Raw genomic sequence first — 14288 nt, 5'->3', positions numbered from 1 at the left:
TACCGAAGGTAAACCCGTATCCACCCACGCGCTGCCACGACCCACACTAAACTCTCAGTCTCCGTTCGTGTACATGTCGAATCCAAAACGCACGTCTGGAACGAGCATTCTCTTTATATTTTTTATTATTATTTTTCTTCATACTTCTCTTCTGCCTTTTTCTTCTCTTCTTATTCTTTTTTTACCCACTTCTTTTAGCTGGTTCGGTAGAATTGCAACAGCAATTTTGGCGTAATATTTGTGAGAGCACGTGAAAAAACTCTGAAGAATCTTGAGGATTGGAATAATGAAAATATTTAGTATATTTAGTAAATAAAAAGTTGGGAATAACAATTAAAAAGAGGTAAATTAATAAGTAAATAAAAATATGGCAATAGACATTTTTAATTAATAAAATAATGAATAAGATCCGGAGTTTTCTCCTCATTATACGTTAATTTTCGTGTCTCCAAGTTTCTTTATTGTCTTTCTGGTGTTTACTGTTGTGCCCGGATTCGCCGAGTCACCTGTTTAGTATACAACAATAAAATACGCACACACACACACGTGCATGCACATAATGACGAAAAAGGCGTCCGTCCGTGTACGGCAATTGCAATAGTAAAGTTAAGATCTAGACAACCGAAAGGACGTTTTCGCCGGCATTACAGGAAGCAAGTAAATGTGCGGAGCTAAAGATTCCCAGCCCAGACGTTTTACCGAGCTTCCGGTATTGTCAGTTAGGAAAAAGAAATGAATAGAGTTTAAAAAAAAATAAATAAGTAAATATAAAAAAGAAAAAAAACAATAAAGAAAGTGCCTTGTAGTCCAAGTACTCGTTGTCGTCAGTTGAGCGAGTTCGTACACCCGTTCAAGAGGCCAGTTCCCTGCTCACCTTCTCTTACTCTCTCCAGGTCTTTTTCTCTCTTTATTTTTTACCGTAAGAGATCCAAAGAAAGGAACGCGAGTGGATGATTATCCGCGGGGTAGCCCCTTTCCCACGTGGATTGCGCGATTTACGGGAATTTGCTGTTTTGACTTTCATATAGAGTAGATACAGACAGAGCTGGCATAGGAATAAGTGTACCCTGGATGCAGGTGCATAGGTCTTGGTATTATGTGCCTCGCCTAGTGTGTATACTGCAGTAGTGTGATTACTGGAAAAAGGCACGCTGAAAGTTTATGAGACTTCTCTCGTCTGCTGTTGTATGTACATGTACGCCCGTCTCTCCGGTGTGTACATCGTTGCTAGCAAAGAGCACTTGAATCTCTGCTTGGCTCAGCTTTTTTTGTTTTACCTTTCTCTCGTTTTTATACTTTTTTCTTTTTATTTGTCTTTCACTGGCAACAGTAGCTGGATGATAAAAAATCATGTCGTGTCATCGACGTGCCAGGTATTATTTTCTATACTTTACAAGACTTTTAAAGACTGAATGACATGAGACTACTAATTAACCTGATGCCTAGAACACTGTAGTTGGATACAATAAAAAACAGATTGTATCTGTTACTATTGAATTTTTTGACTCGTCAAATTGGAGCACTGGTGAAAGAGTTCGTTGCTATACCAACTGTTATTACTGGAACTGAAACTGGCACTGCTATAGCTGGTATTAGTATTGGTGATGCTGATGCTGATGCTGCTGCTGCTGTAAAGAGCATTTGCGTTATTTCATTTTATCCGAGACCTTTACGGGCAATAAACGAGGTAACTTTGTACGGGCAATAATCGAGTTTACTTCGGAGTAAACCTTCTGAACTATTAATTTAGTTGCGACTCGGTGAGTCAGAAAACGAAAACAACGTATTCAACCTGGAAATTCGGCGAATCAACGGAAAGTGGAAATCGAAGAAAATAAAATTTTTTTACACTTTTAAAAAATTCTATTGAAGTTCTATCGAAAATCGGGTCTATGCTAAGAAATTTTTTTTTCACACTTGTAAGAAATTCTATAGAAAATCGGGACTCGCGGGCTGTAAAGAGCATCCGCGTTATTATATTTTATTCGAGACCTTTACGGGCAATAAACGAGGGAACTTTGCACGGGCAATAATCGAGTTTACTTGAGAGTAAACCTCCCGAACTATTAATTTAGTTGTGATTCGGGAATCGGGAAACGAAAACAACGCATACAACCCGGAAATTCGGCGAATTCACGGAAAGTTGTAGCTCGAGTTGAAGAGCGAGAGAGAGAAAAAGTGAGAAAGAGGATGAAGAAGCCTGGTGGAGTCGTGGGGGCTGAAGTCTCGTGGATCGATCGTGCGTAGCGAAGCGCAAATGCTCAACCAGACTAAACGAATACTGCTGTCGGATTGTTGTTACTACTGTTACGTACTGTCCATTTACTCTGCCCGTCGAATGCTTGACAGTAAAGTCAGTCAGTGCTGATTGTGCATTGAATTGCAGTTTCATTATTTTTTTCTCTTATTGGCTATACATACATTTTTTTAATTTATACTTTTTTCTGCGAGCGCCGCACTGCAATTTCGCCCAGATGACAATTAGTCGTGTACTTGTAGATTGAAAGTGGCAAACCAGTTGGATCTGATTCCAATGAGGATTATTTCCTCGTGGATACCATCCTATGAATTTGAAATAAAATAAAAAATAATTGCCGATTGAGTATGTGTGCGCGCAATTGAAATCGATCTCTAAACCGACTGGCGGACAATTCTGCGGCCAGAGTCCGACAAAAAGGACAGTGGCTACATACAACAAAAAAAGACCAACTGGAGCAGGAAAATACATATGAAAAAAAAAAATAAAAAAAAAAAAAATACCTCAACAAGTAAAAATACGAATGGAAGAGGTAAACGACCCCATGTACTTCTTCATTTACTTTTTTTTACGCCTCCTGTATTTTTTTTCAACGTCAATGTACATACACCAGAGGTCCGCTTTTTTTCTCAAGAGAGCGACAAACTATAAAGTTGACATCACGAAGCTTTTCTTTGGAGTTTTCCAACCAGTCTATACTTTAAGTACAAGCAAAAGATGCTGCTGCAGTAGCAAGTAGCAAGTAGTAAGTAGTAAGCAGAAGAGTCTGGGAATTATATTATCCAGCAGCTTCCATTACAGCAAAGAATTTGAAAATTTACAACAACTTTACTCTAAGATAAATTGAGAGACACTTTTGTGTACAACTATTTCAATGCACCATACTAAAACTTTATTCTTTTCATATTATTAAAATTAAGGACAAAAAAGCGAATGGAAAAAAAGGAAAATGTTCCCCAACTTAAAAAGCATTTCATACGAGCTTAATGCGTTTTCCCATAACGCCTGAGAGCGTCTGAAATTTTAAAAAGGAGCCTGCACCTGGATACCAAAACACTACATCATTAAACGGCTTGTGGAGCTTACCCAGCGTTTTAAAGTAATCAACTGGTAACACCGAAAAACGATAAACGCAGTTTTAAAAACTGCATAATCCCGATGTTAATTTTTCGCACAATCGAGCACACAAATACCAAAGCGTCGCGATCGCGATAAATAACGTATCGTTTAATCCACAGACAACATGCAGGCACGATCGCACTCAACGCGATTGACTGACACACACGGAAAAAAATGTGTAGTTAAATTTACTACAAATGGAGTTCCATTTACTACACTGACTAGTAATATATAGGATAACTACACGTTTAGTAACAGTTAGTAGTACACTGTGGTACACAACCTGTAGTACCATTTACTACAGTAAGTAGTAATAAGAACTAGCATTAAATAACCACTGTGGTTCATTTTACTCCACAACATAGTAGAATATATTTTATTCGTAATGTATTAATTAAATATCTGTTAGTTAACGATCATTAGTTTTTATGATATTGAAAACGTTATAAAAATATAAAAATTAATCTTAGATTCTTCGGACTTACAGTATATCAAATTAAAATGATATAAAAATGAATTTATTAATGAATAACTTAAAATAATAGGGACTCAAATTTCAAAAGCCTACTTTTTATCAATATCTGATAAGGATAATTTTAAAAATATATTTGTAATCTATAAATTCTCGTATAAGCATAAACTTAGAATAATTAAGTATTAATTTTTAATAATAGAAAATATAAAAACCATCGTTTTAAAAGTTATAATTCTAATAAATAACAAATACTCAATAGGCAATAATTTAAAAAATTGCATTAAAATCACGATTCACTGATAAGAGCATAGAAATAAAATTTAATAGAAGAAGTTGTAGGTGAGGTAAGCATGCTTTTGCAAAAGGAAGAATGACAGGTAATACAAAACAAATTTTTTTGTATTATATTTTTTATATAGGGGAAGGCGGGGCAAAAGGGAGTAGGGTAGGCAAAACGGGGTACCCCAAAAATATGATAAAAAAAAATTTTATATTTTAAATGGTTTTTAAACATTCCAAAATCACTTTTGTAAATATAATTAATCGTTACTTTGAATTTTTTTTGATAAACTTTTTCAAAAATCAATTGTCAGTTGAAAAATATTATTGACGTTTGTTTTATGATAAAAACTATTGAAAAATTTTTTTTCTTCTTTTGTATCCAATAAACATGTAAAATATAATTTTTCTTCACGTAAATTACTTACAAAAAAAATTCGTTTAAAATCCAGAAATTTTTTTTTTTACTTTTTTAGGGGGTACCCCACTTTGCCCGCAGAAATGAAAAATTTTTTTTTTCAACGGTAACTGAAAATTTCTTCTATTTACTTTGAATTCATTAAAAAAAAAAATATTTAGCATATTTGAGTCCTCGAAAACTTGGTATTTCCTTAAGTACCCCCTTTTGCCCCTCCCGCCCCTATATATTTATTTTAAATTATATATATTATAATTGCAAGCCTCGATTTTTAATTATATATATAAATATTTTTAATTATATATATTATTATTTATAATGTTTTATAATATTATTTATAATGTTTTATAATATTAAATACACTGACACAAGTTGAGGATACCCACAGAATGGAGTAAAAAAGTTGTAGGTGGCGCTGTTATTTTCTTCTTTCGATCATTTTACCACACATTGGAGTAGATTGTACAAGTAATCTGGTATTGTATACTCCAAAAATAGTAACAGATACCAATTCATATAAAATTGTGTGGTTCCCAAAACCACAAAATAAGTATTTTATACTACATTGAGTAGTTGTGGAAACTACAAAGTTTTACCACATTACAGTAGTAAGCAGAACTCCTATAGTAGTAAAATATCACGCACACTGTGGCTTATGTTACTACAGTTGTCATTGCGGCGACCACAAAGTGTAGTAAAATTTTTACTAGTTTGGTGTGGTAAATTCTACTCCAGCATTTTTTCCCGTGCAGTTCATCCTGTTGGCGGTTTTAAATAAAAACAACAACAGAGACGAGCAAAAGCTGTTACGATAACGACATGGTCACGGTTGACGGATAAGCTCGGAGCGAATGTACCCGCCAGTAGAGAAGTTAAGTAGTAGAACAAGCTCACCGTGGCCCGATAAACCGCGGCAGACCGTGGCGTGCCAGTGACTGGTTGTATATAAGGCTTTTCAGGGCCTCTGTACGTACGTCGTCAACACGTCGTGGTTATATAGGTACTACTCTCTTCGCATCGTATCGAGTAAAGAGTAGAGTAGTTACTACGTGTACAGAGGCGCCATGTCTAAGTAAGTGTAGCGTACAGCGTACGCCGTGTCGTGAGTAAAGACTGAGAAGGGTATACTTATATATGTATACATATATGTATGTTATATATGAGTGAAATGGTTAAATAAAAGACAGAGATAGCGGGTAAGAGTAACGGGTGTCGGGGCCACGGCGTCTGACGAGGGCGAGCTGCTATAACCATTACATTACATGGCAAGAGCTGAAAGGAGAATAAAATTTTTCTCGGGTGTACGGTTTAGTTGTCAAACCAAGGAGCGACCGACCGACCGTAGAACGGGCATCTTAGAGGATCTATACCTCGGCAAACCGCCAGCTCATCTCTGCGAAAGACAATTGTGTGTCTGGAAAAGTATTAAAAAATGTGTGTGTTTATGTGAATTTATAGTCAAGGCTGCATTTATATGTATGTATGTATATATATGTCTCAATTGTATGTATAAGTTGTAAGGAGATAGGTGAGATAAGGAATATAAGCATGTTTACCGAATAAAGGTCCAATTGAGAGCTGATTTTCGTTGAGCTGTGTATTCCCCTCAGTCGTGTATACGCTGTATAAATACGATTCCGTTGGGTTTTCCCTAGTATAAATGCCCTGTCCCTGGCCACGACGTCACACAGCACACAGCATTAAATCAGCAGGGTTCCCAAGTGCCCATAAAAGCTGCGGAGCGACGAAAATCCTCCCTAAGAAGGCAGGGAAAGTATCGCCGATTCGAGGGTGAGCAGACGACGGCCAATCGATTTTCGGATTGATACTACAGCCAAAAGCAAGTTCATGGTATTGTGTATATATATATGATGAAAAGATACATTGGTGGAAGGGGAGCAGAAAAGCTTTCTCCTGATTCTTCTGTTGGCGCACTCAACGCCCGTCTCACATATCCGAGATTTCCATGTTTTATCCAAAATTGATACGAATTGATTGATTCTCGAGTAGAGAACGAGCGAGCAAGGGCCCGTTGACGGGGTTTATATCTTCACCAACGGCTTGCATATGCAGCGCATGTCGTGTGGAAATGAAGGGGTTTATCTGCATGTTGATGCCAGGAGCTAGCGGAAAGACCGAGAGAATGCAAGTGGAATGAGGCGTTGAGAAATTTACGACCGCGTCTATATACATACATATATATGTATATATAATATATTTTGGGATATTGAGGATGAAGTATATATAGAACAGATAGAAGAACGAGTAAATGAAAAATTTAAGGATTAATTCAGGATCCCCGGTTACTATCAGTTATTAGGCAACATAACGAATGGACGAAAGAGTGAAAAGAGGTAGAAAAAGAAGATAAAGAATATGAAGAGTAAAAAGAAGATGAAGGAGCAAAAGCTCGTTAGCTGTATCCTTCTGGTTCGGCAAATGCACTTGACGCTTTGTATCCTCCTCTCAATCTCTCCGGTCTTTCGTTGTACTTGGGTGTCTATTGTATCGTAGGATAGATGAGGGACCAATTATACGGAATCACCTCTCTCTATTTCATTTCAGTTTTATCTCTTCCTCACTCTCGTCTTGTCCCCTCAGATGTATATATATATTTACACACTCTTTACTCTCTGGCATTGACAAAAGCGCACGCGAGATTACGGGCCCTGATGGGATTATCCTTCATCGCCTAGTGAGTCGCGAGACTATTGTTCCACCGTTACGTGGAAACACTTGGACCTGTTTTTTTTTCCGTACACCCCCTACGCGACAGCTTATTAAAGCGTCTCATTTGTTCCCACCAAACCATATATACTTTTTCTACTAATGCTTTTATTATGATGTAATGGCATTATTCTTATTAGCAGGGCTATACATGCCCATTAATATACATCCACATATAATCCATAATTCATAGCAGCGCAGTAATAATAATAGTATACCATAATGACAAAAAATACACAGCTGCTTATTATAGAGCAGACCAAAAGCTCAAGCAAGCCAGATTCCAATATATTGATCGCATATTAATCACAATTTAACGCTAAGTGCTTTATATATATACATATATATGTATAATAACTAAGGACAGCATATTGCCCTAATTTCTAAAGTCATTATTGTCTAAGCTAAAAAATAATGCTGTGAAAAACGAAGCATGATTTATTAACTCAACCCGAATAAATCTGGCTCTTATATCTTGCGTGTTGCCTCGGATTTATCGCCTCCACCAATAAGACCCTTGGCCCTGACTAGCTGTATAATAAAAAAAGCAACATTTTATACAGATAAATATCCATATCCCTGAAGCCATCTATCCAAGCCAGTGACTCGAGATTTTTTCATTGGTTTTAACAAGACGCTGGCGGGCACAATCTAGATGATTTGAAATAAATTATCCGAGTGGTTAATAGTGCCACGAAAGCTCTCGGCGTCTAGTCGGGCTATCGGGTATTTCAATTAGATTGTCGTCAAATTTTCCATTACACTGTTCGATAACCCGTTTGATTATTCAGTATCACGGGGGAGGTGAAACAGAATTAGGAGTGGCTGTTAATCGTTCTATAAACGCAATCCGTCGGTATTAGTGCACTGGGGTTGATGGATTATTACAAACGTCACAACGTATACAGGCAGTGTACATATTACGGGACGGGGTTCAGACCAGCAGCGGTCGGGAGCTAATCGCGGACTCCCCGTCAGCGTGTGACCTGAGTATGAGCACGAGACCGGGTTGTGGAGTAAAAACCTACAAGTGTAGTATCATCTGAATAGTACGATCAATGAATAAGTTCAATAACCTTAAATCCACTTGACGGACCTGGAGAGTAGTGACTTGTGCGCTACACTAGCCTCCAAAAACTAAAATAGATATCGACGTTTTCGTATGCTACACTTGAGCGATATTAAACTTTCAAAAGGCTCCATTTTACTCGATGCTGCTGAGTGCCACTCTTCGTCTCTATCCTCATCATCTCTCTTTATCTTTTTACTATATCTTTTTTTTATTTATTTATTTTTTCGCTGTTTATTTCACTCGTATTCTATGCTTCAACCCCCTTTTTATCCACTACTTTTCGCTGTATTCTTCCTCATTCATCTGCATAATTTATAGCTGTATACTTGTGGAAAATATATTTCATACTCCATACATATATATATATATATATAACTTAGCTTCACTGCGTAAGAATAAAATGTATTAAAACGTTTAAAATTACCTCTTTAATAATTGCTGACGTTTACCAACTTGCGTTATCTTCTCCATTCAGCGGTTTTTTATTTTACATAATTCAAATACTTTTTTTAGTCACAAGCAAATAACGTACTGGAGTAAATTACAACCACGTGATTCCCGAAAGCGGTTTTTTAAATTTCTGTCGGGAAAAAAAAAATTTTAATTAACGACAGGTGTAACTTTTATAATCACAAACACACAATAGCAGGTGACGCGGGTGGACGTCAACCCCAGATGTAAGTTACGAAAATAATTTCATGGGAATTACGTGACTTGGAGTTTGCTGGAGAGAAGCAGCAGCAGATAAGGGTTGAAAGGACACACAAAACACTCACTTACTAGTGATTATGGTGGTGTTAGTGGGCAGTGTAATAGTGATTGTATATCGACGCGTTACCCGCGGCCGTTCAGAGAAGACTGTTAGCCCCCAAGGGGGGTCGGCATGGTTTTAGCTGCTCTCTCATAGCAGTAGAGGAAAGAGATGTGGGTGAAAGTGGTGGCGTCGGCGCGAGGGATCCGCGAAAAGGTGCGCCAACACCCGCTGCCGGTAGATAGACAAGAGTAGTAGATTGTAGTGTACTAGTAGTATAGTAGTATAGTATTATATTGGAGACGAAGACGAAGACGAAGAAGAAGACGAAGAGCAAGCTTGCGCGCAATGGATAGAGCACTCGGGGGATTTCACCCGGACCCATACAGAACCAGCCTGATTCCTAATCCCGAATTCGTCTGGGGGACAACGAAGAAGGGAAGAATTGTTATAAAAAATTGTTAAAATAAATATAAACATAAAAAGAAATGATAAATGATGTAAAACAAAATAACGGAATAAATTTATAGAGAGGTAAAAAATATTAAGAGATGAAAAGTTCAAGGTAGTTACTTTATTTCCTCTTATTTTTATAACCTTTTACTTGTTTTATTATTATTTTATTTTATATATTCTACGACAAGTTACTCATTTTTATTTTATTTATCCCTGATTTAACTTTGAATATTATAAATGTACGAGGGTTGAATTCATCCAGCTGTTGCTGCAATTTGTCGATACTAAAAGACGTAATAACAAAATAGAAAAAAAAGAATAAAATAAAAAAAATGAAGCTTGATTAAATGTCAAGTGAGATTATGTGAGTTGAATATATATTTTAATAAAGAATGAAATGACAAATGTTTATTGGTTAAATCACTAATGAAATGGAAAGACGAGTGACCGTGGAAATAGACGAGACAATAGATATTCGTGAGATCGGCACTGAGGATTTCAGGTGATTTATTTTATTATTATATGTGTTTATCTATCACAAAACACATTTTCCGTATTAATGGACTTGGTTATGAAAGCAATTTAATTTAGATTTAGAATGTATCGGCGGATCTATTAGTACATTACAGAGGCCAATCAATGATGATGATTACGGAGATGAAAGTTGCTGTGGGCGGGCAATCTGGTGTCATCCGGCGGTTCGTAACACCCGGGTCTACAATCCTCTTTCAATGTGTGTTAAAATAATCACCTGGTCGGGTCTGATGTGGCTATTGACGTGTTTGACGTTACTAATGGTCACCTTTTCTACGATGTACTTCCTAATGGACAAGTTAATGCTACCCGGTGGGACCTTATTCGGACTATTCTGGCTGGTCGTCGTCGCCTACGCACTCGGTTGGAGTCTCACGTACATCCCGTACCTCCATATACCGCCGGTCTTTGGTATGCTGCTTGCAGGAATTATTTTCCGTAGCACTGGATTCTATCAGATCCACGATCACATTAGTTTCGATACCACCACGAAAATACGGACATTCTGCGTAACTTTTGTGATGATCAGAGCCGGGCTTCAACTGACGACCACTGCACTGAGAAGCCAGCCTATTTTTCTACTGAAACTAGGACTGCTGCCGTCGACAGTTGAAATTTTGACAATCAGTCTCTGCAGCAGATTTATTCTACGGTATCCCTGGGACTGGTCATTTCTCGCTGGGTAATCACTCAGTTCAATTAATTAAATTATAATACTGTCGGCTGTATTTATAATCAGCTTTGACGTCATTAGACTTCGGGCTATTCATTATTTAGATAGATGGTAATTTTCAGGACGATTATGACTGGGATGTCACCGGTTGTTACTGTTAATTGTATACTTGCATTGGCTGAAAAGGGCTACGGGGAAGATAAAGATCTGGCTGGTATTATTGCCACGGCAGCTACCATTGACAGTATTCACGTCATTTCAATGTTTTCAATCTGCTTTACGGTCGTTTTCAGCGAAGGTATCCCTTTTCAAATTTATCTATCTTTTCAATTTAATCCCGCCTATTTATACACACCCATAAATAAATGTATACCCTCCTATACATACATATATATCTATTCAGACGGGAAAAAAAATATATGGAAACACATACCGTCAGGACTACGAGATCTGGTTGCAGGACTTGTAGTTGGAATAGCCTTGGGATTTATATTTGGTTTTTTGCCTCACCGAACTGCGGTAACTATCCACATATTTTTTTTATAAATTACTGTAATAACAATAATAAAAATATAAATATATAACAACGGTAAACTTTTTCAGAAATATGTTACATTTTATCGCATAACGGGTCTGATAATAGGCTCGTTAATGTTTACGTCCGGGGCAAGTATGTTTGCAGTAACTGGTGGCGGTTATCTAGCGACGATGGTTATGTCATTTGTCTCAAGTTCCTGCTGGAAGCAACTTTCTGGAAATCCCTTTAACGTTATACCGTTTCAAAAAACACTTTTTTTTATATGGCATTTTATGCAGCCAGTTCTGATGGGAATAATCGGCGCTGAAATGGACCTAACGCTATGGTCGACACAGCGATTTGGCCTCCATATTTCCTGTATTCTCATGGGACTCCTGGTTAGTATTATAGAACATAGCAGAGCGGCTACAGACACCGGCATGGTAGTCGCGTGTCATCGATTTACGGCTATATATCACCCATGGGTATTATCGTGATATTTATCTATCTATATCCATACATATATATAATTCAAAACGTATTGCAAGCAGAAAGATGGGCGTCAAGTTCTCGCAATGCTGTATTGTGCATGCTTCAGGCCATTACCTACCCCATACAGCTGCTGCCTTAGCTTTTTTTTTTTCACTTTTTCATCTCACTCTCTTATTCATACATCCGTCCCACTCTCTTTTACTTTTTTCGCTCCAGCTTATATTGTTCTTTACATTTACTCTCTTACTTTTACTACACTACTATCCGCACATTGACTGAAACCGTTACTCTGCCCTTCAACACACAACCTTTAACATCTCTATATTTAACTCACACCATCAACTATTGATTTTATTATACATATATATATAAATATATATTTTTCATTCTACACTAACATATTTCCCACAGGCACGAAGCTGCTTCGCGATCCTCGCCAACCAAGGAACTAATTTCAACATGAGAGAACGTATATTTGTAGCGTTAGCGTGGCTACCAAAAGGCAGCCTTCAGGTATATATATATTTATATATATATATATATAAGTACCTATTTACCTACATAAAAAATTATCTATATAGATTTGTAGGATATAAATTAATATAACGTCAATTATGATAGTGTATAAATTATTATAGTATCAATTAAAATAGAATAGAGAGCAAACGAAGCCGAAAGCAATTGAGTAAACTAACATATTAATTGCTTTTCATTGGGCGCTCACAGCTCAATCGATTTTCCGCGTCCCATTTAAACGTTTTTATTATAAAATCTTTGTTTCCTCATCCGTTATTACACGTGGGCCAGACGATAAATAATAAAGTAAAATTTAATTGTAAATAAATAAAACTTGTATACATACGAAATTGAGTTTTGGTAATTTCAGGCAACGTTGGCGCCGTTGACACTTGAGCACGCGGGGCAACGTGAGCATCCGGAAATAATATCACTGGCTACAGATGTTCTGAGGATGTCGGTCGTTTCAATTTTGTTCCTGGCACCCCTGGGAGCGATCATTATGATGGTCACGGGTCCAGTTCTCCTTAACAAGATTGACGAGGAGACTAAAACTCGACGTCGGCAGCTTAGTTTCCTCCAGTGGAGTAGCCTGCAACCAGTTAGACATAAATCAGTGATCGGTGATGCTGATGATCAAGATGTTGATCAAGAAGTTGATCAAGAAGACGATCAACAAGAGGAGTATGATAATATTGATGCTGCTGATGATGATGATGATGATGATGTCTATAGCGATGATGAAATTAATAATGAGGATGACGAATCTTTCGATCGAGATGTACGCAAATAGACACAATAAATTAATCCCACATTACAATATATGTTTGTTATTATTATCATTATATTATATAATGAGTAGCGTATCCGCGTGCCTTAAATTGTATACTTGGTATATACGCTCGTATTGCTGGAGTGTCATATTTTTAAGTATATTATTATATAGAATCATGCATTACAATTGGTCTCTTTTATGTATGTCCACATAAATATAAAGACAATAATAACTTGTTTATATATTGTTGTTTAAAAGTGCGTCTTATTTTATTTAGTATTATATATTCTATTCAGCATTATTTGAAATATATGTATGTTAATTTATAGTATTTTTATCCTCACCTGCTATTGTTGACAGTAGATTTTTTTATGTTTATTTTTAAAAACCAAACACGTTTATGAGTCACTAAAATAATTGTTTTTTTATATTTTTCACACAAAATTGGTGGCGCAACTGTTAATTTACTGTATGTCCGTGTGAAGAATACAAACAAAATTATGTTATTAATAATTACCGCAGTAAACTTGATCACTCTTACAGCCAATACCGAAACCGACTGGACTGGTCACTGACAATGACAACATTACAAGTTTGGAAGTGGGGATACGGCTTCGGTCGCGAACAACTACCGCGGCCGACCCAATGGCGCCACTATTTTTTTTAAATTTTCTACGCAGAATCTCGCGCACGCGCGCTAATTCCGTCAATAAAATAACCGGGAATTTTAATAAATTCAAATTGGAATTTTAATATCCATGTGAAAAAATATCCGTGTGAGAAAATTTTTTGAATTTTATAACTTGCGCGCCATTAAATTTTTTTATAAATAATAATTACTTAATATTTAATTATTTAAACATAAATTTTCAAATTAATTTTATATATATTTAATTATCACATGAAATGAGTGTGAATGTAGCAGAGATCAGACAAATTTCAAATTATAAATAAATAGAGTGAATAATTTAAAAAAATGCACTAATTAATTTCAAAATTTTTCAAATGCGCATTTTTTCAAAATTTTATTTTATCAATTGTTTACTCTGTTAATTAATAATTTTAAATTTGTCTGATGTCTGCTACATTCACACTCATTCCATGTGATAATTAAATATATATAAAATTAATATGAGTGTGAATATGGCAGACATCAGACAAATTTCAAATTATAAATAAATAGAGTAAATAATTTAGAAAATAATATTTAAAAAAAATGCGCATTTA

General features: G+C 36.2%; 2 protein-coding genes across 8 annotated transcripts in view; one reads left to right on the top strand and one right to left on the bottom strand.

The window, feature by feature from the left end:
• LOC130668121 (uncharacterized) overlaps positions 1-12771 on the bottom strand; it is a 35354-nt gene extending 22583 nt beyond the window's left edge. For 3 of the 6 annotated variants that reach the window (XM_057470219.1, XM_057470220.1, XM_057470222.1), the window contains exon 1: positions 12633-12771. In XM_057470219.1, the coding sequence (XP_057326202.1) occupies positions 12633-12704 (72 nt within the window). In that variant the 5' untranslated portion in view covers positions 12705-12771. Of the gene's footprint in view, positions 1-8771; positions 8930-12632 lie in introns of those variants that run through there. The other 3 variants (XM_057470221.1, XM_057470223.1, XM_057470225.1) reach the window with 2 other exon arrangements.
• On the top strand, positions 8905-13319 carry LOC130668123 (sodium/hydrogen exchanger 9B1-like). 2 transcript variants are annotated; one of them, XM_057470229.1, is made up of 7 exons: positions 8905-10056; positions 10174-10770; positions 10884-11059; positions 11165-11280; positions 11365-11676; positions 12182-12283; positions 12657-13318. In XM_057470229.1, the coding sequence occupies exons 1-7, from the start codon at positions 9986-9988 to the stop codon at positions 13077-13079; spliced, it is 1797 nt and encodes a 598-aa protein (XP_057326212.1). In that variant the 5' UTR covers positions 8905-9985; the 3' UTR covers positions 13080-13318. The 2 variants fall into 2 exon arrangements, with proteins under 2 accessions (XP_057326212.1, XP_057326211.1); XM_057470228.1 differs by having other exon boundaries at positions 10884-11280; positions 12657-13319.
• The last annotated feature ends 969 nt before the right edge of the window (positions 13320-14288 follow it).

The sequence above is a fragment of the Microplitis mediator genome, chromosome 5, assembly GCF_029852145.1.
Source record: "Microplitis mediator isolate UGA2020A chromosome 5, iyMicMedi2.1, whole genome shotgun sequence".
Lineage (NCBI taxonomy): Eukaryota > Metazoa > Arthropoda > Insecta > Hymenoptera > Braconidae > Microplitis > Microplitis mediator.
This window is presented reverse-complemented; position numbering and strand designations above follow the sequence as displayed.